Source organism: Anopheles maculipalpis, chromosome 3RL (assembly GCF_943734695.1).
Source record: "Anopheles maculipalpis chromosome 3RL, idAnoMacuDA_375_x, whole genome shotgun sequence".
NCBI lineage: Eukaryota > Metazoa > Arthropoda > Insecta > Diptera > Culicidae > Anopheles > Anopheles maculipalpis.
Genome location: NC_064872.1, coordinates 966268 through 991892, shown reverse-complemented (window position 1 = coordinate 991892; position 25625 = coordinate 966268). Strand labels below are relative to the sequence as shown.

At 45.6% G+C, this 25625-nt stretch overlaps 7 protein-coding genes across 8 annotated transcripts in view; 4 read left to right on the top strand and 3 right to left on the bottom strand.

Moving 5' to 3' along the window:
• The window catches only part of LOC126565594 (mediator of RNA polymerase II transcription subunit 11), a 103763-nt gene that overhangs the window by 44084 nt on the left and 34054 nt on the right, over window positions 1-25625 (bottom strand). The gene's annotated exons all lie outside the window — the stretch shown is intronic.
• Window positions 1-25625, top strand: part of LOC126563728 (serine/threonine-protein kinase Tor) — a 236255-nt gene that overhangs the window by 182421 nt on the left and 28209 nt on the right. The gene's annotated exons all lie outside the window — the stretch shown is intronic.
• LOC126565207 (F-actin-capping protein subunit beta) overlaps window positions 1-25625 on the top strand; it is a 36538-nt gene that overhangs the window by 3044 nt on the left and 7869 nt on the right. The gene's annotated exons all lie outside the window — the stretch shown is intronic.
• LOC126565983 (disks large homolog 5) lies at window positions 1460-7968 on the top strand. The gene is made up of 8 exons (XM_050223183.1): window positions 1460-1490; window positions 1576-3990; window positions 4078-6351; window positions 6596-6815; window positions 6888-7123; window positions 7198-7421; window positions 7497-7716; window positions 7804-7968. Exons 1-8 carry the CDS (start codon window positions 1460-1462, stop codon window positions 7908-7910), a joined length of 5727 nt encoding a protein of 1908 aa, XP_050079140.1. The 3' UTR covers window positions 7911-7968.
• Window positions 10508-15661, bottom strand: LOC126564291 (protein spaetzle 4). The gene is made up of 3 exons (XM_050221292.1): window positions 15599-15661; window positions 11402-12888; window positions 10508-11005 (listed from the first exon to the last, which is right to left on the bottom strand). The coding sequence occupies exons 1-3, from the start codon at window positions 15626-15628 to the stop codon at window positions 10579-10581; spliced, it is 1944 nt and encodes a 647-aa protein (XP_050077249.1). The 5' UTR covers window positions 15629-15661; the 3' UTR covers window positions 10508-10578.
• LOC126563743 (uncharacterized) overlaps window positions 17223-25625 on the bottom strand; it is a 173475-nt gene continuing 165072 nt past the window's right edge. The window contains exon 11 of the mRNA XM_050220443.1: window positions 17223-17241. The gene's annotated coding sequence lies outside the window, so the exon portion shown is untranslated. The remainder of the gene's footprint in view (window positions 17242-25625) is intronic.
• LOC126565677 (bacchus-like) lies at window positions 19481-24300 on the top strand. The gene is made up of 3 exons (XM_050222877.1): window positions 19481-19604; window positions 23450-23600; window positions 24090-24300. The coding sequence occupies exons 1-3, from the start codon at window positions 19500-19502 to the stop codon at window positions 24146-24148; spliced, it is 315 nt and encodes a 104-aa protein (XP_050078834.1). The 5' UTR covers window positions 19481-19499; the 3' UTR covers window positions 24149-24300.

Genomic DNA, 25625 nt, shown 5'->3' with positions numbered 1-25625 from the left:
TCTTTCTATTGTGCTATTGTTTTTTTCGGATCTGTGTGAAATGTGTTCACATTGTGCACGGCCAACGCTAACCGTACGTTCGTCATATAAGTGCATCGCGAATTGATTGCCAGCTAGGCAAGAATTGCATTCTTCCGTGTTGTCGCTGCTCCGAAGAGTGTGTGCGAAGAAAGTGTGCAGTCCCAGTAAAACCCTGCTGCAATGCTGCAAACAACGTATGGATTATTTACGATCCAATAAACGTAAGTAGGAATCGTGTTTCCGGGCTGTGTACAGTTTTTGCACACGCACAGACACGGGGGGTGGGGGTCGACCCACCGGTACTTAAGCACACCCTTCCACACTCGAAGCATATTTGTGTTTTCGCTTTTTGTGGTGAAAACGGACCCACGGAATTGCAGGAGGAGGGTTCCGGGGGCACATCCAACGACGATGGGATGGTCTCCCATACGAGCAGAATGACATTTCATCCGTCAATCGTTGTACCTAGTAGAGGAGCTCCAGATAAATCTCACACAGATCACTTTCTCGGCCTTTTCGTCTATCATTCATTTGCTAGCGGATGCGTTTTGCCATTTTCGACGTTTTGATGCAAAATGTAAATTTTCCGTGTTGGTATTATTTTTTTGAACAATAACAATCGTAGTGGATTTACAACAACAACAAACACTTTCCCTTAGAAGTATCAATTTTCCTCGGTCGATCAGCAAGCAAGGAGACACAAACGGTTTGGAGGCGTTCGATCTCATCCTACGATCGTGCTGCTTCTCATCACCTTCGCAATCGAAAGCTACAGTGGGATTACTTTCCATGGCAACGCTTTCTTTGCTGCTAATTGGTGCACGATCCATTACCACACACCCCTGATCACGATTGCAAAGTTTCCTGTAATATTGTCTACATGCTTCATGTTACAGGGTTTTCTAGGATTCAATGAAGGTATTGGTTTGTTCAGGTATATTATTGAATCAATCAATGCGGAATGTTGAATCGCCCGGATGTTGTAGTTAGTTTGTTGCATGTTTTTGTAGACTCATGCGTTATTGATCCAAGCAACCGGTACTGTAAAATGTCCGGGCAATCTGAACAGATACTAGGATGTGTAATTTTACAATTCTGCGGAACAATCCAATGACAATTGCAACACGGCCTATTGTCACAATACTGGCCTATTGGGGTAATACAGCCACAATAGCAATACGGCGGGATTGATGAAAAAAAAAATCCAATGTCAACATCCGATCGATTTTACATCACAAGATTTAATCAAATATACCTGAAGAAATCAATATCTCGACGGACTTGTTTGTTATATCCTTGAAAGGCATGCATTTATTCATCTATTCATCTCGAGCACTGCTTTTCTTTTAGGACCACCAAGAACATTCTCGTTGGCAAAGGGCAGTATTGAGAAGAAGAAATACAACGAAAACAATGTACTAAACAACACCCCAGCAAGATGGCATCAAGTGAAAACAATAGTGACGATGGTGGTAAGTACAGAATAAATGGTGAAATTGGAGATGCCGTGCATTTTGACCGCTTTCTTAACCTATCCCCCTTCCGTCCCTAAAGGACACAATGTGTTTTCAGGTTTTTCGAGCTCGAACGGCAGTGGTCCCGAGTACGAGCATCTGATGCAGTTCGAGTACCTTACCACTAAGTACCGGGATGTGGTGTCCCAGCTGAAGACTGTTTCAAGCGAAAAGCAACGCTTGGAGCACGATTTTCAGCTGCTAAAAAAAGAGCTCGAAGGCAAGGGCGATTTCTTCAACAGCTATCACGAGTACAGTGGGCTAAAGCAAAAGTACGACACGCTGCGCCATCGGTATGAAGAAATCACCAAAGACCCATCGCATTGCATCAAGTTGTGCGAGGAGCTAAAGAAAGAGCGTAACAAATACAAGGAACTGTTGAAGGCGACGGAAATAGAGCTGGAAACTGTCCTATCGGAGCGGGGCAGCGTGCTCAAAGAGAATCAAAAGCTGTACGACAAGAACGAAGCACTCGAGCGGGAAGTGCAGGGCAAGCTGAAGGAATGTGTGGCTTTGAAGGAGAAAATAGAGTTGCTAAAAACACGCCAAGAGTATCAGCAGCTTTCGAACGAGAGCAGTTGGAACAAGGAGCTGTCCGACAGTAAAGATAAGTTCAGCATTGTGTCGGAGAACCTGGAAACTGCCAACCAAGAAATTGAACGGTTAAAGAAAGCGCTCGACAAAGCAAAGGCGGAAATAGCGAAAACGATCCACGACACGGAGGTGGCCAAGCAGCGAAGAGATTGGGCTATATCCGAGAGGGAAAAGATTGTGCAGGAGCGCGACAGTGTGCGCAATCTGTGCGATGAAATTCGTAAGGAGCGCGATACGGCTACGTCGAAGCTGCTGGCAGCGATACGCGATAAGGACGATGCACACAAAAGGATCGAACTCTTGACGGATCAACTGGAGCAGGTGACACGGGACAGTTTTAATAATAATGCCGGTACGGGTGGGCAAAACCCACCACCGGGAGGTGGCAATCCGTCGCAGGCGAACGGTGCGTCCGGTACACCGACAACACCAAACGCTTCCCTGGTGTCTATGAACAATAGCAACAGTCATCGGAATTCGCATTACAGCAGCTTTAGCTCGATCTACAATCTGGAATCGTTGCAGCAGTACGATGTGGAGATGGTCGAGATCGATACTTCGCCACTGTTGAGCAATTCTTCCGACTGGGGTCTTACGATCAGTGGCGATCTGGATCATAGCTATGGGAGCGACCATGGAAGCAACGCGAAGAATCTCTGCGGCCCGTACGTTGCTGCCGTGGAGCATGATTCGATTTTTGCTGGGAAGTTGAAACCGAACGACATCATATGCCAAATAAATAGCCATGATTGTAGTACATTTTCCCGACGCATGATCTACCGCACGATCCGCAACAGTGTCCCGCAGTGCATCATAACGGTGAAGCGACCAACGAAACGCCTCCTCCCGGTACAGATCCCATTTACCAGCACGAATCGTAACCACGGGCTGTGTCTCGAGCTGGGACTGTACATTGCGAAGCTAGAGCCCAATTCGATTGCGGCCAAGGATGGTCGGCTAGCGGTGGGCGATCGTATTCTATCGATCAACAGTAAACCGATGGAGAGCATCAAGAACATTAACGATGTGCACGCGTACATAAACGATATGCGCAACAGTAGCCTCAACTTGATCGTGATCAAGGAAATGCTGGAAAGTCATCCGAGCTATGCCAGCTTCTACCAGCCACGGTTAAAACACATCCGCAATACGACGAGCTGCACCCAAACGGACAACTCCCTGTCGACGTTTGGCAGCAGTCAGCACACCAGCAACACCACCACCACCACCAATCCGAGTAGCGTCAACACGAGTGCTAACGCGATGACGATGATGAATCACCATCGGTTGAGTTTGGAGTTTGACAACAATAATCACTTCCTGCCGTCGGCGATGCCTTCTTCGGCGTATCAACAGTCCTCGAGCACACCGAACTCCGTTGCCGCCAGTACACCGTCGTCCACCAAGTCGGCTTCCAAGTTGACGGAGTTTATTCAGAAAATTAAAGACAAAATGGCGATAAGCAATCACAGCAAGGAAGCTGGTGGTACGGGCGGTAGTCAAGAGCACGACGCAATCGCTGCCCTCGATTCTGTGCTGGACAGTGATGAACAGTCGCGGGATGGTAAGCGCTCCAAGCGCCGGAACAAGAACGATCCACACAGTCAATCGGAAGTGCCACGTGGAACGTGGCCAAGGGTTAACATGACGATACACATTAACGAAACGCATCCGGGGACGATTGTTCAGAAGAAAAAGATAAGACCTCAGCTGACGATTCCCCGTGGGGGTGGTGATTTGGATAATAATAACTACTTTGCTGCGGTAATGAATGAAGCTAATACGATTCCAACGAATTTCCAGCCCGATAAGATCACGGTTGGAGGATCAGTTTCACCGCAGGGATTATCCGGCGTTGGAGGTTCAATAGTTGGACAGGCTCTTGCCAGTGGTGTTGGTGGTGGTATTGGTGGCGGTGGCGGAGCAGGAGGTGGAAGTGGAGGAGGAGGAGGAGGAGGAGGAGGAGGAGGAGGGATGGCCGGTATGAGTGGTATTGCACCATCGGGAACATCAACTACTAGTGGTGGTGGACAAGGAACGCTACTGAACTCGAGCAAACGAAATTCCAATCCCATCATGCCGATGGACTTAAACCGTCTTCTGGCCTTAAAGTATGGAGACGCGACAGCCGGCGGTGGTTCGATAATGGGTGGTGGTCCGGCAGGTAATGCTACCATCGGTGGAATGGGCAAATCCCACACCGCTGCACCATTTCCCCGATCGTCTACCTATGACGATCGACATCACGATGGTGGCGGACTCAATTTGAACAAACATCGCTTCAGTTTGAATCTTTCTGCGATGAGTAAACAGCCGATGCAGCAACAACAACAGCAACAGATACTGTTGCCACCACCGCACCAGCAACAAAACTCGCTCGATTTCATTCCAATTCCTACGTCCTCCTCGTCGCAAAAGAGCAACCATTCGATCGACTCCGTCAGCGCATCACATTCGCTTTCCAAAAGCCCACCCGTATACTATCCCACGGCAGCGGGTGGAACGCTTGGCATACCGACGTCGAAAACGACCGAATTCTTCATGACTTCCAAGATTACGAAATCGCTATCGAAGTACTCGAGCGACAACGAGAGCATTGACACGGAGACGCTTTCCCTCGGGGGCGGAGGCGGTGGCGGTGGTGTAGGGGCAACGATGGGAGGTGGAATGTCATCGAACATGATGGGTCCATCCGGTGGGCAGGGAATGGTTGGTAGTAGTGGTGGACCGGGTAACACCAACACACTGCCACTGTCGCACATGCGCAAGCAGCTGATGGGAAACAGTGGTACGGGTGGATCGTCTTCGAGTCGTAGCGGTCACACACTACATCCAGCCGCGACGGCCGGTTACGGTGCCACAATCTTTCCCGGTTCGTATCCACATCCCTTCATGCGCAATCATCACCAACCCGGAGGTAGCGGTAATAGTAGCGGCGGAGGTGGAGGTAATGCTACCGGGGACACTCTGATGGCGTTTCAATCGGGCAATGTAACGGGACCGGCCCCAACCGGACATCACGGGCACGTTGCATCCATGGATTATTCCTATCGCTACAGTCAGATCCAATCGTCCAAGGAGGATGTTCCCATATCGGGATACAGTGGTGGCTACGAAGGAGGAACGTTTCCGCGCAACAAAACCCATCTAACGAGCAACAGCAACCATCATCACCACCACCATCACCATCATCATCATCAGGGAGGCTTCCGAATTCCTTCGAACCAGAGCGTTACGAGTCGCGGCAGTGGCATCAAGATCAGTAACGGTTCAATCGATTGTAGCAGCTCGGAGCGTGCGTCACCGATACCAACGTTCGAGGTGCAGGTGCTAAAGCCTGGACACGTTCCTTCTGATGGGTCTGGATCGAACAAGCGCAGCTCCCTGCAGGACTATGGACAATCCAAACCGAACGTAGGCGAACTCCGGTTAGTACAGTTCGACAAGAGTGAAATGTCGCTCGGTATAAAAATCTTCTGCCGACGCAACGGTGGCGGAGTGTTCGTGTCCAACGTGGGAGAAAATAGTTTGGCTAGCAAGGTTGGGCTAAACATTGGCGATCAGTTGCTAGAGGTTTGTGGTATCAATCTACGCAAAGCAACGTACGAGCTGGCGGCCCACGTGCTCCGTCAGTGTGGCAACTCGATAACCATGCTCGTGCTGTACAACCCGATCGTCTACAGCAATTTAACCACCAGCGAAGACAATCTTGCCCGCTCGGGTTCGCCAACCCCACAAAATTCTCCACGCTCCATGGGACGATCGCTTATATCGGCCGTTAACACAACGGCTGTGAATGCTATGACCGGCACGATGACCACTGCGAAAACTTCGTCGCTCGTAAAAGCCCAGGAGTTTAGCGACAGTCTCGAACATCAAACACAGCTACACGACGACGATGAAGATGGTTCGGTTGCGGTCGGTGGCTCCGGTGTTTCCGGTGTACAGGGCAACATGTACAAGGAACAACCGCGGGAAATTTACATTGAAACGCGCAAAACGTCCAATTTGGGAATAACGCTCGTCGGAGGTAATGCGTTTGGTATCTTTGTTCATGGCGTGCAGAAGGATTCGATTGCTGATAAGGCCGGACTGTTGGTTGGTGATCAGATACTGGAGTTTAACGGAACAGATATGCGTCGTTCGACGGCGGAACATGCGGCGCTCGAGATTGCGAAACCGGCCGACCATGTGAAGGTGCTCGTGTTGTACAACATTCAAAGTAAGTAGCCACCACCACCAACATTTCGTTCGAATATATGGGAACAGGGTTGCACAATACCGTTTTGCCAACTACATAGTATCAGCAAGTCTAGTTAGTCATTTCGATGGTTGGCGTAATCTAGATGGACGTTAAGCCAAAAAGAAGTTATAACTCAAGTAAAGAAGATTCTAATTCTTACATAAATTTTATCTGAATGATATGTGTGATTCTCATTGTTTTCCAATGCTTTCTTTCGCAACAGAGTTTAATCAGATCAAGGATAAACCAGGCGACGCACTCTACATCCGGGTCGGATTTGATCGTAACTGCGATCAGGGAGATTCGGAGCTATCGTTTACCAAGGACGAGGTGCTGTTCGTTGACAACACCATGTTTGGTGGGATACCGGGCAAGTGGCGTGCCTGGAAGCTGGATGAGTACGGCCACAAGAGGCAATGCGGTATCATTCCTAACAAGCTAAAGTACGTATAAAGATGTTGTGTGGAATGCTAAACACAAAACTAAACAAATTACCTTTGCGTCCATTTTCTTAGAGTGGAGGAAGAGCTACGATTGCTTGGAGATCCGGGTGATGTTGATACGACTGCACGACGAGGCTCAACGTCGGCTCGCAGATCGTTCTTCAAACGCATTAAACCCCAGCGAAGTTCGTCTCGCGATTCGAAGGAATTGGCCAGCTTCAGTAATACGCATCTGAGCCTGTATCTCGATTCCGGCTCACTCAGTGATGATGGATTGAGCAGCTACCAACGGGTAGAACGGTTGGAATGTAAGTATCGAATCATACATGTAAAGGAATCCCATTAATTACCGTAATTATCTTGTACCGTATGCTATCGCTAGATACCTACCGACCAGTGATTATATTGGGACCACTGTCTGAGTTTGTCATCGATAAGCTGTGCGTAGATTTCCCGGAAGACTTTGCCGTACTGCAGGAAAGCCAGAAGAAGTGCACCAAGGACGAGATGGAGCTGGCGATACAAAACAATACGATCGCGGACTACAAGCTACGCAACAATGGTATCTTTGAGTACACAAGCATGCAAGCCGTGCGGGACAATAAGGTACTGAAAAAGGAAACCATTCCTGATGTGAGTGATCCGTTGACTAATTGCTATTACTTTCTCTCAAATACACAGCAATGTCACTGCATACTGAACGTAAGTATGGCGGCTGTAGAACGGCTACAACGTGCTCAGATTTATCCTATCGTACTGCTGTTGCGCTTCAAATCCGCCAAACAAATCAAGGAGATCAAAGACTCGCGCTATTCGACTGATAAAATTTCAGCCAAAGCGGCCAAGGAAATGTACGAGCATACGCTCAAGATGGAATCGGAATATCGACAGTTTATTTCTGGTGAGTTGTGTGCGCCTCAGCACTAGTAGGTCGTTGGTGACGTCGTCTTAGTAACCATGCCATTTTGATGTGGGTTTCTCTTGGCAGTTGTCATTTCCGGTGTGAATATTACACACATGTGTACGCAGATAAAGGCAGCCGTCGATAGCGAACAGAAGAAGATCCTCTGGGTATCGATTCCCTCGCCGTTGTGACCATCCCTGAGCTATCTTCGTCCAGACGAAGATGAACGATTGGCCTAACTTCGATACGTACGCTCGTGCGATACGTATAAACACCACCTGGTTTTTATGTGGGAACCTTTTTTTTACATAACGAAGAAAACAAACAAAACACCACGACGACGACGACGACGACCACGACCACGAAATCAAAGTGAAACCTGGAACAATTTGTGTGTAAGTACTGTGCAATACTATTTACATTATGAATGAAATGTCTTGGGCAGGGAAATGAGGCTGGGTAGCACAGCTCCGTCGTGTGCGTTTTCGTCGCATGCTTTTCAAACAAAAATGTTTGTTGTTTCTATCGTACGATAAAATCGTAACCTCGTGTAGTCCGTCAAATCTCATATAAAATTTTGACTGGCCCATGCGAAAAACACAAAAATCGTGACGACCGAGCCGCGCAGCGTAGCAGCGATAAACACCTCTCGATCTCGAGAGATCGTTCTGCGATTGTTATTTATGTAATGCAACACTTCATCACATGTTTTAAACTTTGCGAGACAGGATATCATGCAAGAGATTCGTTTGATTATATTTCCCCCGCGCGTGTGTGCTAAGTAGAGTAATGTTTAATGATACTCAAGCGACACGGCACGACACGATAAATGGCTCACTATTTCGGCAATTTCTAAATCAGTATAAAACATTAAAAAAAACAATCTTGAACAGAATCTCACATAGTTTTCAAATCAAAATGATACTACCAAACCACACTTCGGCATTTTAGCGAGCGATAACAAAGATAGCTGCATTAATATATATCCATTCGATAGAAAATTCTCTTTACCAGTAGCCAAAATAGAGCAGAACTATTTTTCACAAACTCTTAACACACCCACCGTTGTCGTTAAAAAAACATCCTCCTCGGTATATCGTTTACATCGGTAGTAAGAATGTTCTCTGTTGTTCTTTTACTACGTACAACGAATGTTAAAGATACGAAAGAAGTATAAGTAAGTCTTCCAAATCTATCTATTATTAGTATAAACAAGCAAACATAAGAAGAAAAAAAAACAAATGCATTAGTTTTGATACGTTCCCGTACGAAAGTGAACGCATTTATTCTGATTATGAAGCGAATGGATTAAAAAAAAGATGCACAATTAAAAGCAAATTAAGCGCTTAATCGTTACATTTGGAAGGAAAACAAAAAAGCAAAAATCTAAGATTGACATTGTTATGAGTATAAAGTCATTTAATTATAATCGATTGAAAAAAAAAAAACTCTTGAACTCTACTACACGCTCATTGAGGTTAAATATTGCTGCTTATTTACGTCTTCCATCCATCAAAATCATTGAACAAATTATGAATTATAAGAAGAGAAAGTTGCATTATGATTATGTTTCCCCACGCCCAGATAACGAGGGTACATTTTAGCTAAATCATAGCGCGCACCACACTAAGTATTGTTAAACTTGTTTTAGCTTTATGCATTGTCATTTCATTCACAACTCCTGTCGCTATCTTTGTGCTATAATAATGTACAGTGGATATATTATTTTACTACCTCAACCGTTCAATCACAAGCAATTGATTTATGCTCGTTGGGACTATAATAGGTGAAAGAACAAGTATTACACGTTCACTTCTGCTTTAAATTGTTTTTTATTTCCCATTGTGTAAGTCAAACGTAATGCATTTTAATAACTGGTGCAAGGGTTTTGCTTTCCACTAAACGGCGGCAGGCATTGAAAATACAATTCCAATTCCAGTAGAATTTTTTTTTTGTTTATTAACAATTTAACCCAATCAGTGCAGGACAAATTTAATTGCTAGACTTCATCATTTCATAGTTAATGCTCAGCAGTCTAACAACTGTCGTCTTCTTTAAATGTGTATGTGGGCTGAGGCACACGCTACAGCATCATTTGTTGTTATTAATTATTCTGTTTGATTCGATCATCACGACGAAAACGCATAACGTATCATTGACGTATAAGTTTTTTCGCCTTTATTATTCGTTTCGAGTGCAGCTACTGCAAGTAATGGTAAATGTAGATTAGATATTTAAAAAATACCAAGAGGGAAACAAGCAATATGAAGAAATTGTGTAACACCAGCTCTGGATACCTTGTTACGCCTGTTATTTTTGGACTGGAAGTACACTAAATCAATCCAACACGGAACAGAATCAATCAATCAATTGACCCTAGTATCTTTTTTAAATTTAGTATTGTATACATATTCTGATATACAATTATACATTTATCTATAATATATACGATTGACAATTGTTTATTACACATATTAATAAAAAAATTGCTATTATCATACTTTTCTTTATTTCCATTGTGATTATGACTTTGCAGCCGTATTTTCCCTTAACATTATATTAATCGCATAAATATCTGTTTTGAGAATAGAACAAAAACAATAGCTCGTTAAATTGTCATAATTTATTTTAGAATGTTTTTTTTTGCTAGGCCGGTCTTTACCGTCACAAAAATTCCATAATCCGTCTCTGAACATCCCTAACCTCACTGGTCCGCAAAAGAACGCAAAAAGATATATAATAGTTGGGGTTAGTTTTCAACAGCAAAACAACAATTTAAAAAAAGAAAACAATACACACATTTATATCACTAGCCTTTGGATGCGTGTGTTCGCACTGTTCAGTGTTTGTTCAAACTGTTCAATCCACATCCTGCTCCTTCGGCCTGTACCATTCGTCGGCCGCATGCTCGTAGATAGCGTTCTGCAGTTCATCTTCCACCAACTCGATCGATTCCTTCGTCAGCGAACGTGGGCTGCGTGAGGTAACGCGAAAATCGAATGGCATATCGTAGCACTTGCAGATGCAACACGACGGAAACCGGAACCAGTCGGAAAAGATGCCCCGGCACTCGTTGTGTGGATCGTAGGCCAGTAGCCGATGCAAACGATACTGCTGCTCACAGCGACAGCCCTCCCGGCAGTACATTTGCTTCAGTTCGTGCGTACACTTCTCCCAGTGGACGTACTGCTCGAAGGGGTACAGATTCAGCAGGGCCAGCACTTCCCCGCGGGTATTGTTGGCCCAGAATGGTGCGACCACCTCTTCCTTTACTGGGCATGCGTTACTGGAAGTGAGACAAGAAAAAAGGGAGACAATTTATTGCAAAGATAACCGAGTATGCCCGGGATAAGGCAAAGAATAAGGAGGAAATGCCTTATCAGTATGATTATAAAATTTATTCAACACAAGCGGTGTTGACAATACGGTACTGGACCGTCATTATTAATTATAAATAAAATAAATAATTTATTGCAAAGATGTCAATCTCATTTCTCCACGATGATTAAGTTTGAGTTCTAGGCTCAATTTTGTAGTGGAGACTCTAAACCTTACAATTGATCTAGTTTAGTCTACAGAGCCATTATCCTCCCTTGTTTACTATGGTCGATTGTCTCAACGTTCCTACGAGACATGTCTGAGTTAGGGCGTGCCAAATTGAGCTAAATAGACAAGTACTTACACTCCACGACCATTAACGACTGGCGGTTCTTTCTGGGCCACATCCTGGAACAGCTGCCCTTCGGGGTTGGTCTTTTTCACCGACGTCGTACTGCTACTAGCCGTTATTGTGCCCGGGTGTGGTTTAATGCTTTCGAATCGTATTTTCTGCTGCTGCTGTTGTTGTTGTGGCACGTTGTTACTTGCTGGAGCTGTATCTTGCTGTACCAATGGTTCCGCTACTACAGTTTTGCTGCTACTCAGTGGTTCTGATTCATCTGCCGCAATATTGTCGGACACTACCACCGCAGCATCCGTGTCTTGACGATCGTTGGGATAGTTGCCAATGGAGGACTCAATCTCGGCCACGTTAGCACTATTTTCTGTGACAGGGAGCGAAACTTCCTTTCGATCGAGTTCTTCTGGTTTGGGCAAATTGTTGGAAGAAGCGAGCTTTAGTGTGGAAGATATTTTACCGACTGGTCCTTGAGCGTCTCTGTCGCCAGTGTTGAGAGTTGTTTGCAATGATTCATTCGTTTCCAGCTTAGCTAAAGAAGAGAGAGCATCCATATCGATCGAATCCGTATCGGACGCAGGTGAAGTAGTGTTTTTGGTGGGTGTTATGTCTGCTTGTACGGTACCCGTTGCTTCAGACGTGGCGGTGGTGGCTTTCGTGCCAATCGTAGCTGCTACATTATGCGCGACAGGAAGACTCGATTCCGACATATCTAGCGTAGTCTGAGTGGTCGATTGATTCGTTTGTTCGACGGGCGCATCAGAAGACTTTTTCGGCAGAGGAGACTCTACGGTCGTGCTCGTACTGCCACTGCTAGCAGTCGTCGAAGGAGTATTTTTTTCCGTGGTAGAGATCAGATTTGATGCTACCGCTGGGACTGCATTTTTAGCTCCAGTTGTAGTGGTGCTGGTCTTGCTAGTACTGGTGGTGCTTGGCGTCACCGTCGTCGTTACCGTTGTCTTCATCTGAGTGGGACGGAAATGTGGTTCATTCAATGGGATCTCATTGCCCTTCTCGCGTGCATAGTGTCCCGGTCCGCCCTCGTAGTGTAGTGAAGATGGCCGCAAATACTTCATTCGCTTGCTATCCCTTCCAGCACCTCCACCGGCTTGATCGAACGAACGCGTATATCGTTCCGTAGCACGATCAATATCATCTATGTCAATTTCGTTGTTCTCAAACTCCTCCTTCAGCACTGAGATGTGTCGCACATCACCATACATCCGACGCATAAGGCCCTGGTTTTCATGCACAAACCGACGTACAGCGTGCCACGGATAAGCTGAACCGGGCAGATTACAGTACGCCTGCACGCTCAGGTCGCATGGAATGGTTTTCAGCAGCTGTGAACGACCTCGACGTGAGGCACGCGTTGGATCGCACGATGACGCGGAATCGTATCCATAGCTCTCGGCTATCGATACCAGCGGAAGCAGTAGAAGCAGCAGCACGGTTGATAAGATGCACCAGGCCAGCAAACCACGTGTTTGCCACTGAAATGAAAAATTGGAAGCGAAATTTAATTGGTCGAAATGTAACAATTCTACAAGCCAAACCAGCCATTTGTGAGCTGTGTATTAGTTGGTTGACGAGGATGCACCATTTTTTACACCATTAACTAGGGCATACCATATCATTTTGAGCGCAAATGGTGGTGGTGTTATCGCGGGAAGCGTTTGTTTTCATAAAAGTGGTCACTTTCACCAGTCAGTCCGTTTAAGGTTTGCCGGTCGCCATGTCGCGATCACGTGATCAAACAGAGTTTTTTTGGTGAGGGCGCGTGACATACGATGCCGCGAAATACCTTCTTTCTGCTGTTGGTCGTATTATCTGATAGAAAAATAGTCTCTCACATATACACTCACGCACCCGAATATGTAGTGTTAGATACTTTTACTTTTCTACGACACATCAACCACATACAGATAACTTCCGGAAGGTGTTAATGTCTTACGGTGGGTTTTATGTTGGACACCAGCGGGAAAAGTGAAAGGTTACACTGACTCACATTCTCAGTTTTGTATAGACGTTTGTATAGTAGTTTTTTCGGTCACTCCTTACCGGTGGTTCAGAGACTAGTTACGCCATTTTCGGAAGGATTTCGCCGTGTTCCGTATGTGTTAATTCAACACAGCCATTTCAAGCTTTATCCAGCCGATGGTGTCATGGTTTTAGTGTTTAGTGTATTCATACTTTGCGTAACATATTTACGAAGTTAGTTATTACTTTAGTCCTGTCAATATTTTCTAACAAAATAAGCGACCATAAACCGATCAAAAGACAACTTCGGCGAGTGTGCACACTTTATGCAATGGCTGGGCGGGGGTCCACCGTTGGAGAAAGGTGATAAATATTACAATGTATAACGAATGCGCTCTAGCTCTCCAGCTCCAAAGCTCCACTTTCGTACAATTATGTAAATATCTGGTTCTGGCGTTCTAAATTATGCATTCTAGGCAAAACAGAATCCCGAGCGCTCAAGTGGTCTATATACGCGTCTACCATCTGTCGGCACCGGAGTCGCCGGATTAAGGTCATGACAGCTCTAAACCCTCCCTTGGTAAGATGCACCTCGGTGGCAACCTCAAAATTATTGATATGCAAGTCACGTCCTGCCATTTCTTTTTGTCCTATTCGCGGCGAAAAGGAAGTAATCGTCTACCTCGGTTTAAAATATTTTCTACACGTACCTACATGTGGACCAAATGCATGATTCTGTGCAAAGCGTCACAATGACCAACAGCACCTTGCGCATGCACAGCGCGACGTTGCTGTTTAATTAATTGAACATCGCACGTAGCGTTTGCTAGTTTTTTTTTTGTCTGACTTCCAAATGCTGGTGCGTAGTATTCCGTGTGGTACAAAAAAAATATACATATATGCGCTAAAACTTTCACAACAACACTTGTTTCTGGTGGTTCTTTAAGTTGGCTTTGCACTTTCACGACATTCACGAATCGGAAGCACAACCAAATGCAACGTCCGATTCCTTGACTGACCTTGTGCAAATGCGCTTTCACAACAGTCACGGACCATTATTGTGTACGAGAACGACCCCCACTGGAACTGGGCACTGTCATGCGGTCACTTTCCGGTCAAATCTCCGCTCGGGATGGTTGACCGCAGAAAGCGAAAGTCGATTTTCATGTGTGAGCCCCTCGAACACCACCAACGTCCATCTAATCGAAACGATCGAAACGAGAGTAAAAGTAGAAATCGAATCTGGGACTGGGCGGTACGACGAAATGGAAAATCAAAAATAATAAAAGACGTGGACTTCATCGTCGGATCGTGAAGATAAGATGCCCAACCAAACTACCAACCAGAGGGGAAGGTAAAAATAACTGAATAAGACAAGGAACCTATACCTGGTCGGTCCCTACCCTTTTCGCTGGTCGGCCCTTTGGTCTCTCTCTCTCTCTCTCTCTCTCTCTCTCTCTCTCTCTCTCTCTATCATTATTCGGTCAATGGCTCCGTAAGAACATGTGATTCTGGTTTGGTTTTTTTTTGGTTTGGTTTAAGATTTTCGACAACATAACTGTTTCACTGGATCAGCAGCCAGACCAGCCAGAGTCCGGCGAACGGTTAAACCGGTTTTTGTTTCCTGTTTGTCGCCTTTGAAAATAGACAGCCCTTTTGGCCGATCGGGACCGATTTTTATTATTGGCAGAACACCGGGACAACGGTGCAAGAGATAAAGGGTGCCGCCGAATGAATGAAAGTAGCTAACAAAAGGAGATGAAATACCACAAAACACCACTCCAAAAATCACTTTCTCTTGCTCTGATTGTAAAAAGTGTGTTTTATTTTTTTGCTAGGGAAAGGAGTCGTCTTACAAGTGTGATATAAGGGTTTTAATTAAATTGCTCATTAATAGAAAGGTAAACACTGAAAGGTAAGTGTTACTGAACTGCTTAAATGCTGTTGTGATTTGCTATCATTTCGCATGATATTATAAACATTACGCTGTGCATCAAAAGACTTCAACGCACAGACTAAAACCAGGCGACGAACCTTTTGCTGCTTGTCGCATGCAAAGAGCGTACAAAAGTTTTCTCTGCAGCAAAACAACATGTTTGAAATGCATGTAGACCCTTGGAGAGATAGTAATCGATCGTTTAGCAGAACGATCAGTACTTGAAGGAATCCACGAAAAAGTCACTTTAAACTGTGGATATAAATACACAAATTTGTCATACTCACACTAGGTACACGATCACCGTAAACCGCCATCGTATGTCGTTGTTTAAGTTGGTTGATGAAGTAAAATGATGTTAGAAAAGGTTTAAAAACACACACGCCAGACTCTCCCGGGTGGCTGTAAGGCATTCGCTTGTGTAATGGCTGTGCTCGTTAATGGTCACCACACTAACACAATTTTGTACTTGCGGTGACCGGGCGCAAGCACGTACTAGTCTGTTTCAATTAAACTTCGCGTTCCCGTATTAACGATCCAGCCCGTGCTGTCCCGAGTTGCATCTGGTCCCGTTCGATTCCAGTTTCCAAGTCAACCGAGCCAACCAACAAACCGGCCAGAATTGTCACACAGTCCGGTGGTGGTTACACACCACCTCCTTTCAATCACTTCTTCTTCCCCTCCCTAGTGGCAGATAATCTGCCAGGAATGCTTCTTCAGCAACACTTCAGCAGCCTTTTTGCCTCGTTTCTTGGCCTTTTCTGGGATGAGATACTTTCTGCGCCGCGACAACGACTCCTCGTTGGTTCGGACTACCGTTTTTTTTTTCGTCGCCTTAAATGGCCACAATTAGTGTAATTATTCATTAACACTCGCGCGGAAAAGGAAGAAAATTCGCACACCACTGTCCCCGATACATCCCCATCCCCCCCCCGCTGGACTCACTCGTCCGGCCAGTTCAATTTCCACCGGTAGCAGCAGCACAACACGTTGCCACCCATGGTGTGACGATCGGATTGGATAGTTGAGATGGCTGGAAACACACTAGCGCCTGGCTCGATTCGAACTTATTTAATCACCAGTGAACCAAACGCTTAAAACAAATATAACAGCAAACCGCAGGGGCAGCAGGCTACCGAGCCAACCAAAGCACTTGCTCAACTTTCTCCTTTTCCTTTCTTTTGCTTTCTACGCGAAGGTGGCAAGCTTGCGGGATTTCTGTGCGACGTGTTTCTAGCGTTATCGAAGGAAAAATGCACACACTTTTGGAGAAAATTTTTTTCTCACAATGCACTTCAACACGTTGGGGTTGTTTTCAAATGCATTTGTGTTACTTTGAATTTGATTCGGTCACTCTATGGAAAATCGTTTAAAAAGTCCGTTAAACTGTCACAATGATCGTCACTAAATCTGCGTTACAACAACGACAAAAAACACCTGTTTCTAGACCGCAACATTACAACGTGACTGCGCCAGTATGGGACGAAAGTCTTGCGCCCTGCAGCTCGAACGGTTGACTGGATGGGACTGATCCAGTGGTAGGCCCACACCATCCGGGAAAACGACGTCGGGGTCGGTCTGCCGATTGGTAATAAAATCCGTCACACACTGCTCCACTCACGAACACGGTCCGCGCACGATGAAACACCCAGTCTCCGGGCTGGGCAAGGTGCATACCCATTTGCGCCGGACCACCTCACTGTCGAACGCGGAACGAGAGAGAAAGCAGAGCAAACATACACACATGCGCGCGCGCACACACCTGGGTACGATTTAAACGAACTCCCAGCCCCGAAGACGCTCTGGAACCGGAACACTGTCAGCCCAAACTGACAGCTGGACGTGAACGTGAGATCGCGAGAAGCGTTTCCTTTTAGTAGGTCAGTAGTATTTCGAGTCACATGCGGTGGTTCTCTCTCTCGCTCTCTCTCTCTCTCTCTCTCTCTCTCTCTCTCTCTCTCTCTATCTATCTCTCTCGTTTCTCCATCTCTATATTTCTGATACGTCGGTTCGTATGTTGTAGAGCTTTTTCTCATGTTGCAAAAAGAAAACATTAAGCATCTCTCTCCGTGCCTGCCTGCCAGCGAAGGCAGCTAGCACGGCGAAAGTAGCGGTGAGGTTTTGTTCGCTGAAAAAGGTACAGCATCACACCGCTTCTGTATGTTATCATGTCTGTGAATGGAAGATGATTGATATTAATACCAAGCGATGCTCTTTCGGTGGAATGGAGAAATTAGCTAACGATGAGTATTCATTGCTAGTGGTACCACAAAACAAATTCATGAAGCAATTTGATGGAGAAAAAGCCACGAATATTATGTAATTTGAAGCTGTGCTTCGAAACCGGTAGAAAAGTTGTAAATTATAATTAGTTATGCTTTTATGCTTTAGAGAATCGCACCACAGCTTAAAGCTCGGGACCTTTCGTGCTTTTTTCTCCACCAGAGAGCGCTAGTGTATGGCAATTTATATGCTTTTGCATATGCTTCTACAGAAAACCGATTAAAAATCTATTCAAAACTCATTCTAACGATCCATTTTCTGCAAACCAAAACTCTTCTTATCGTAGAAAAATAAAATATTTTATTAAAGCAATCTTTTACTTGACTAGGTATTTGGCTATTCTCTTCATCTATCAATTGTGCATAGCTTTCCATCTCATGTTGGGTAAGAAATGCAAAACTATTTACGTTCTTCCACCTTAACCAGCGACAGCTGTCTACATCAGTTCCTAACGGCGTGCTCTAAACCACACTGGGTCGAGCGTCGCATCAAACCGCGCGCATATTGATAACACATCATCGACCATAATCCCCCCGATGGAAATAGAAACAATTATTGCTTTGCTTTATCGGCTCCAAACAACAACAGCTGTGTGGGTTGGCGCGAAATAGCTCTCTCGCAATGGTCTGGTAAGCAATCCTGCCTATACTGATCGCTAGATTTGCTACGCGATCACACCGGTAGATTACGAAAGCATAAATAACAACTGTGTCTTTTTTTCATAAAGCACGGCCATAATGCTGACCTGTGCCGTTATTCACGCCTAGCACCGGTGCTTGTAGCCACGGGCTGGGTGTTCTCCATCCGGGAAATCGATCATCTTTACTGGTGCATCCATCGCGAGGCAATGTGGCTGGCAAATTTTCATTGATTAGCTCAACGTCATTGTTCCGCTTGGCTTTTTCAAACCAACACGGCCGGGTATGATCGAATACTGCACCACTGCCGTGTGCGGTTGCCTTTTCTCAATTGGATCCGCGCAATGTTTCGCGACCGCGAGCCACGCACATCGCGCATTGGCTAGCAAAAAATGCTCACAAATGGCACATTTGCCCACTGTTCGAGTGCTGAAACTAGCGCTGTAAACACGCAAATCAAATCCGGCGTCAACCGCGTGCTTAGAGCGTAGCTTTGGTAGCTTTACTTCTCATGACGGCAAGGCAAATTTCTCATACATCCTACTCATGCATCCCTCCGGCGAGTAAAAAGAATTTGACCATTTCCTAGAAAACCACCCTTGTGGGGTCTCTATGGAAGGGAAATTGCACCAAATGGCACAAAAATGCGCTTTTAAAGAATGTTTTCGCCTCTAGGCGGAAGAAAATGCCGTACAAAAAATGCCCCCACGCCAAACGGGCAGTTTCCCCACCTCCCCCATTGGACGCCGTACGCGGCGTGCTGTCATATTGCTTGTCGAGCGCTCTCTGTCATTCGCAGCATCACAGTCGAATTTTAACGGTCAGTGCGTAAGCATCGGTAGTTGCGAGTCTCCTCGAAAGGTAACAAACACAAAAAAAACCCGAACCCGTACCAGCTGTACACTCCATTGGTGGGAAAGAGATAGATCCACACCACGAACGAGTCGTATGCGTGTGCCAAAAGAGACCATCCGTTGCGAGTGAAACGGCCCTAGAGCAGGACGGCAACAGCCAGGGTAACGCACATAATTCCGCGTGCCAGCCACAACGGACTCCTTGACAGCGGACTCCTTGTCAGTTTGCAAGCGCCCGTGAACCCGAACAGACATCGTACAGGAGAAACCCGTCGTCGTCGTCCAGTAAGAGCGCCCTCCGGTCGGAAGTCAGAAAACTAAAGGAAAGTTGTTCTCAAAGGAGGAAGAAATCAACTTAACGCATCCCTCTACTACCCTGCAATACCAAAAACTACCCCCCAAGCAAAGTAAATATGAGTTCCGCGGACAAAAACAGTGAAGTTGAGGTGGAGAATGTTGCCGCCGCCGAGGAGAAGGCAGAAACCAAGGAGGTGAAAGGAGTCAAGCGGCCCGCCGACGTGAGTACACTACTACTGCCACCATACTTCCACCCCCTCCCCCCGCCTTTATTCTCTCCCCCTTCGCCCGTCGTTTCCTCCGTTCACACATTACTACTGCATAAATCGAAATTGATCCGTGCCGCAACCACACCACCATGCTCTCCATTCTTCATCAATCGTGATTTTAGTGCGTATTCAAGCCACCGAAGCTGGTTCCGTGTGTCCGCAAAAGCGCTAGTAGGTAGTTCACCACCTTTCTCGTTCGATCCGGTCAACGCTTGGACATATCTTGAACACGGTGCGTTCCTGCGTATTTGCGTGTGTGTGTATATATGTGTGTGTGTGGATGTACGTGTGCACTCGCGCGCACACTGTACAATGCGCGTGGTATTTGTGAATGGGACAGTGGAGCAGCGTGTGTGTGCGTGTGTGTGTGTGTGTCTGTGTATGTACACCACTCAAAACCATTTGTAAGCACGCGATGATCAGTCATTGATAAAGGAAAGACAAGCAAGCCGTGATGGATGAGGAAAGCAGGAAGGGCAGATAGACCATACACACACTGGACGCGGATGCATGGTTGTAATTTGTAAACTTCGATCGTTGTGCTTCTTTCGTGTTGTGTGCCCTTTCGCGCGCGTCACAATTGGATTGGAATTCGGCATGAATTTGTTGAAAACAAATTCAGCAACAAAACCACCGTGTAATATGGCGCCCGCTGAAGCGTGTTTGAGGAGCACACAACGTTTTTTTATGTAAAAAGCGCGCGCAGGAAAATATCCGTTGTTCTGGTTGGCATGGGGCTGGTACTTCATGTTGTTTCATGCATATTGAAAGAGTATCGGGGTAGGCAATGGTTTCGTGATTGGCAGGCAATAATTATTGTGAAATTTCGAGAAAAGTACGCGCGCGGTATATGGTGCGTACCATGATGCGCTCTACACGGGGGTGTTGCACATAGGTTTGTACCGGCCGGCATTTTACACACGACACACAACGCACACAGGCGCGCCCGCGCGTACGTTCGCTCGCTTGCCTCTCCGTGTAAAGTGACGTACTGCTCTCACACGCACACAGTGGCATGTGTGCGCGCGTGTACACACCACGTACACACACAGAAGCATAAAAAAATCCATGTCAAAAAGCGGTTAGAGTAGTCTCCTTCGTTTGCACTATGGCGCCCTTTTACACAGCATAACCGAGAGTGCGTTTGTAAGAGATATGAATAATGAACGCGTTGGATTATTTTATCTCTTTTTAAAAGTTAGTTTTAGAGAGAAACATGTACTGTATTCTATTGCTAGCAGTTGCTGTACTAAGCCGCCAAGCCAAGCATTAATAATTAAATGTCATCAAATGACAGAAAGAGAGTGATTGTGACATACAAAACGAGAGAGGGAGCAGGCGTGTATGTGTAAGTGTGTGTAGCCAACATACTTGCCATTGGAAAAAAAAAACATAAGATTGCTACTAAAACGTGGTGTTCTAAAGAGCGTCTATCAAGCGGAGAAAAGAGGCATATAGAGTGAATTTGAAATAATCTATTTTTGACACGATGAACCAGAAGTAGTCTCGCCAGGTCGCGTCTGTCTGTACTATTTCACACCGGTCGTTACGCTTCTCCCGAACAAATCAAGCGGGGAAGCGCTTGTTGGCAGAGAAAGGTACAAGAACTATTGTTTTCAACGGGTAATAATTTACTCATCCGATTGAAACATATGACGAAAAAGGATGATTAACCTATTTTTTGTCCCTCATGATACGGCTGAATTGGAATAGCCGTAGTGGTACACACTACAGGTGCACAGAAATGGAAATGACCTTGCAAATGGATGGACGATTGGGTGGCAAGCAAGGTGTGTGTGCGCCTCACGACTCACGCTAAGGTGTTGTAGAACGCGCGCAAACATGGCTGCGCTACCTCAGAAGAGATACGCCGGCCACCGTAACGAAGAGTGTGTGTGCCTACATCGGCCCACCCGTCGCAACCACTGGTATTGCACACGCATTTCTCTCCCTAGTGGTATTGGGATCGACATAATTCCTCATTCTCGCGGTGGGGCAGTATTTGGTAAAAAGTGTAATTGAAAATGAACCATCGCTTTTTCTATTTTCATATGCACCACACTACTGTCCAATAAATGGCCGGTGAGAAATGCATTTCTTCCGTATCCCGGAATGATGATGAGCTTAGAATTGTGTGTTATAGCATTAGTAAGGCTGTGTACGCCTTCTCTATCTGCGGCTTGGTTCTACTGTTCCTCATCATGTCAAGGGTCTCGTTCCCGCTCACTCTCCAAGATGACGCCGTCGCCTTGCAGCGCGTTATATACTCCTGCTCGATCGAAAATATCGCTTCCATGAAAGCAGTAGCAGATGACGATGATGGTTACGGTTAGCGAGCCCGGCAACGGCGTCGCCTTCTGAGAGCGAAACTTCTGTTATGTACGTGCACGGCGTATGGATGCGAGAGATAGCGCTCGGATGGCGATGACTGGGCGGTCACCAACACAATCGCACCATCAGACGCCGGTTGGGGTAAAAGCACAAGAGAAGCATAAGCAGCAGCAGTAACAAAAACGCGTGTAGAGTTTCCGAGGTAGCTTATCTCCCCTATACAGTTGAGCATAAAACTTCCTCACGGTCCCTCGAACGTAGCTTTTCGGTAATGATTCCTTTGAAAATACCACATTATAACCTACCAATTTCGTAACAACCGCGCAATACACATCTGCCAACTGGAAAACGATCAAACTTGAAGTCGCGACATACTTTGTTAAAGGATTTTTGATATTAATGAAATCAACGGATTTATGGGGGACGATGCACCGCCGTAAAAATAGGACAAGCATTGAATGAAAGCCTGGCGTGCGTATAGTGCCATGTATTTTCCATTCAACCGGGTAGTTATTAATTAGTATGAGTGTTCGTTCGGCAATACCATTACACACATACGCACGCGCACAGCCCTTTGCCCATTAGCGTAGTGTGCGTGTGTTAGTGGAAAGGTAAACAAACTTTTTGTTGCGCGGCAAGTAACGCGTCCTACCACTTACGAATATGCACATACACACACTTGTATACAAGGAGAATGGCCGGTTTGTCGAAAAGTAAAGCAAGAAAAAAGGCATTGTGCACGATTGTGTCAAAGTTTTCGCTCATTGGTTTAACACCACAAAACAACAGAAAGAGCTTTTCTCCCTTTCCTATTGGTTGGGACAGGATTTGGTTGTTGTTGTGTGCTTGTATGCGTGGCGCTGCATGATGGGATGTATGGATGAAATGGTAGAAAAACGTTTGATTTTACTTTGGAATGATTTTCCCCTCAACCCAGGTGTGTATTGAGGGATACCCTTCTGTTCTGGAAATGAGCTTGCTAAATGATATGGGTAATAGGCCAAAAATAGAGAGTTTATTAATTGGCTTGTTGGAATGCTCGGGAAGATGTACATATGTCAAGTCGTCGTTTACTTGGATATAGTGTAGAACTAATTCTTGTGTTCTACTGGCCATAATTTAGAGGGTCTTTTAGTAGCTAGAAAAAAAGAGCGAGTTTGCGCGTGGGTGCTTTCCATACGGTGGAGGTGGGTAAGGATGATAATAGCTGGGAAGATTTGAACCCCCATCCCCACTCTTATGGGCGTCCCTATCCATTTCGCAGTGGTGCCCTCTAGCAGTCCTTTCTTGCCCTTGGGATAACCGCTAAAGAATATCAATATGTATTTTAGTACTCAGGGAATAAAAAAGATTTGCCCTTCTCGCTGTCCTCCTTAAACTATATCCCCCAATGATGCTACACTAAAATAGTTACATTTTACCAAATTCTGTGTATTTATTTGCTCCTCCACATTCCTATCCTGCAGGAGAAAACCGCCGAAACGAAAAAAGTAAAGAAGGATGAAAATGGTGCCGGCGAAGAAGAGGAAGAAGTGGAAGATGAAGGAGAGGAACTAGAGGGAGAGGATGAGGAATATGACCTTCCATACGGCGACGAGGAAGATATTGAGGCGGAAGGTAAGTTATGCTGTCACTAAATCAATTTCTATGGAAGTGATTCTGGAACTATCGAGAACAGTACACGAACTAATTGTACTGGAGAAAAACGTCCTTCCGTCGGAGGACGACGATGGTGGGCGTTCTCTCTCACTCTTTATTAGTCTACCGGCAAGAAAAGTAGGCTTGATTCTTCCGGGAGTAGTGGTAGTAGTAGTAGTAGAAATACAAGATGAGTGTGGGTGAACGCCTACTAGACCGCAATTTCTTCGATCGGTCCTACTCGAAATGCTCTGCGGAAAGCATTTCGCGCCAAATTATGAACAACGAAATGTTCATCCTAGCCAGCAAGCATGTAAGGGATCTTACTCCCACAGTACACAAATTTCATGCTGTGCGAGAGCTTGGTACATATTGTTTAAACACACAAGAACATTGAGAACATCAAACTAATTCCTGTTGGTGGTGTTTGCGCACCATTTCTTTCTTTTTTTTCGGAAAAATTCACAGATGAGGAAGAGGAAGAGTGTGATGAAGTTGAGGGCGAGGAAGAGGAAGAGGACGCGTAATGAACGAAAGTGCATATGTGAGAGTGAGACTAACAAAAAACAAAAAAAAAACAAAATAACTCTAGTAATAGGTGATTTATTATTTTGAATTTGCGTTAGTGGGAGTGGGGGAGAAGCTGCAAGGAGGAAGTATATGCATCGATGAAAACGATTGTAAAGTTTGTTTGTGTATATATTTTATAAAAAATGAAGCAGAGCGAAAACCTACAAAAAACGCGAACTCACACATATAACAAAAAGGACGACATACTGACAGAGATGATGGATAGCGGAAGCGGCAAATAGAGGACAGTAAAGCGCGTTAAAAAATAAAATACACAAAAAAACAATAGTAGGAACGAGAAGCTTCCCACCCATCATCACTACATACACCACCACCACCAACCTGCCTGTGGTTGTTCACACATCTACACAGAACAGCATAAGAAAGCGAGAGATAGCGAGAGAACGCATTAAAATTCATCCCCTCACTACTTACACAAATCAATAGAGAGATTCAAATCGAAAATCTCGTTTGAAAGTGTGCGCGCTCCGCACATACGTACACAACTACCAGATATCCTCGATCCACCCCATCACATCTCCAATGGCTGGCCGGGTTGCGAGTGTTACTTACGTGCGGAAAAAGGATTCGCGCGTAGCGTAAAAAAATTACCAATGGCACTATCAAGAGGAGAGAGTATGCTATTACTAGCATACACACACACACACTCACACATCTGAAGTCAAAGGAGCGCGTTCCATCTGGCATAGTGCTTGTGGTTGTGGACAGCAGAACAACGACGACGACGACGAGGATGTATCGGAAGCATTGAGAGAGATTAAGCGAGAGCAAAGAGCGCATCTTAAGATTTTCACCGTTCGCAGCAGTTTGTTAGTCTCTAAGCAATCCAAGCAACCACCTACCCACAGATCGCGCAGGTCTCACATACATTCAACCGAGAAGCGAAGGTCGCCTCGGCTCATCCTCCTCTTGTTGTGCTACTGTTGGTTGGTGGGTGGGTTTGTGATCAAGTTGGGGATGGCTGAGGCCCCCGATCTTTTCGGTAGTAGAGTGTAGTGAAGAAGAGAGAGAAAGAGAGAACGATAGCGTTAGACGAGATGGGCAAGGTACAACACATTAGTCATTAAAGAAATGGGTCAAAACAGTACATTTAAACATTGCATAGGAGAAATATTGCTGATGGAAAGATCGCTTACACCGGCGCCGTCGTTGGGGTACAGCGGGTAACCGTGCTGCTCGTGCGTAGCTGCATGCACGTGCTGTGTACGGCAAGCCAGAAAGCATAACATAACAGCATTATTATTATGAGATATATCTACACACAAAAAAAGCAGAAAACAAACAAAACAAGCAAATTGTTGAAAAGGTGTTAAGAAGGGGGCGAAACGCGGAGGGCTGCGACGGCGTGTGACTTGTGATGGATCTCATCTCAGTTTAGATTCGTGTATCGGACAAATCGGGCAGCATGGCGAA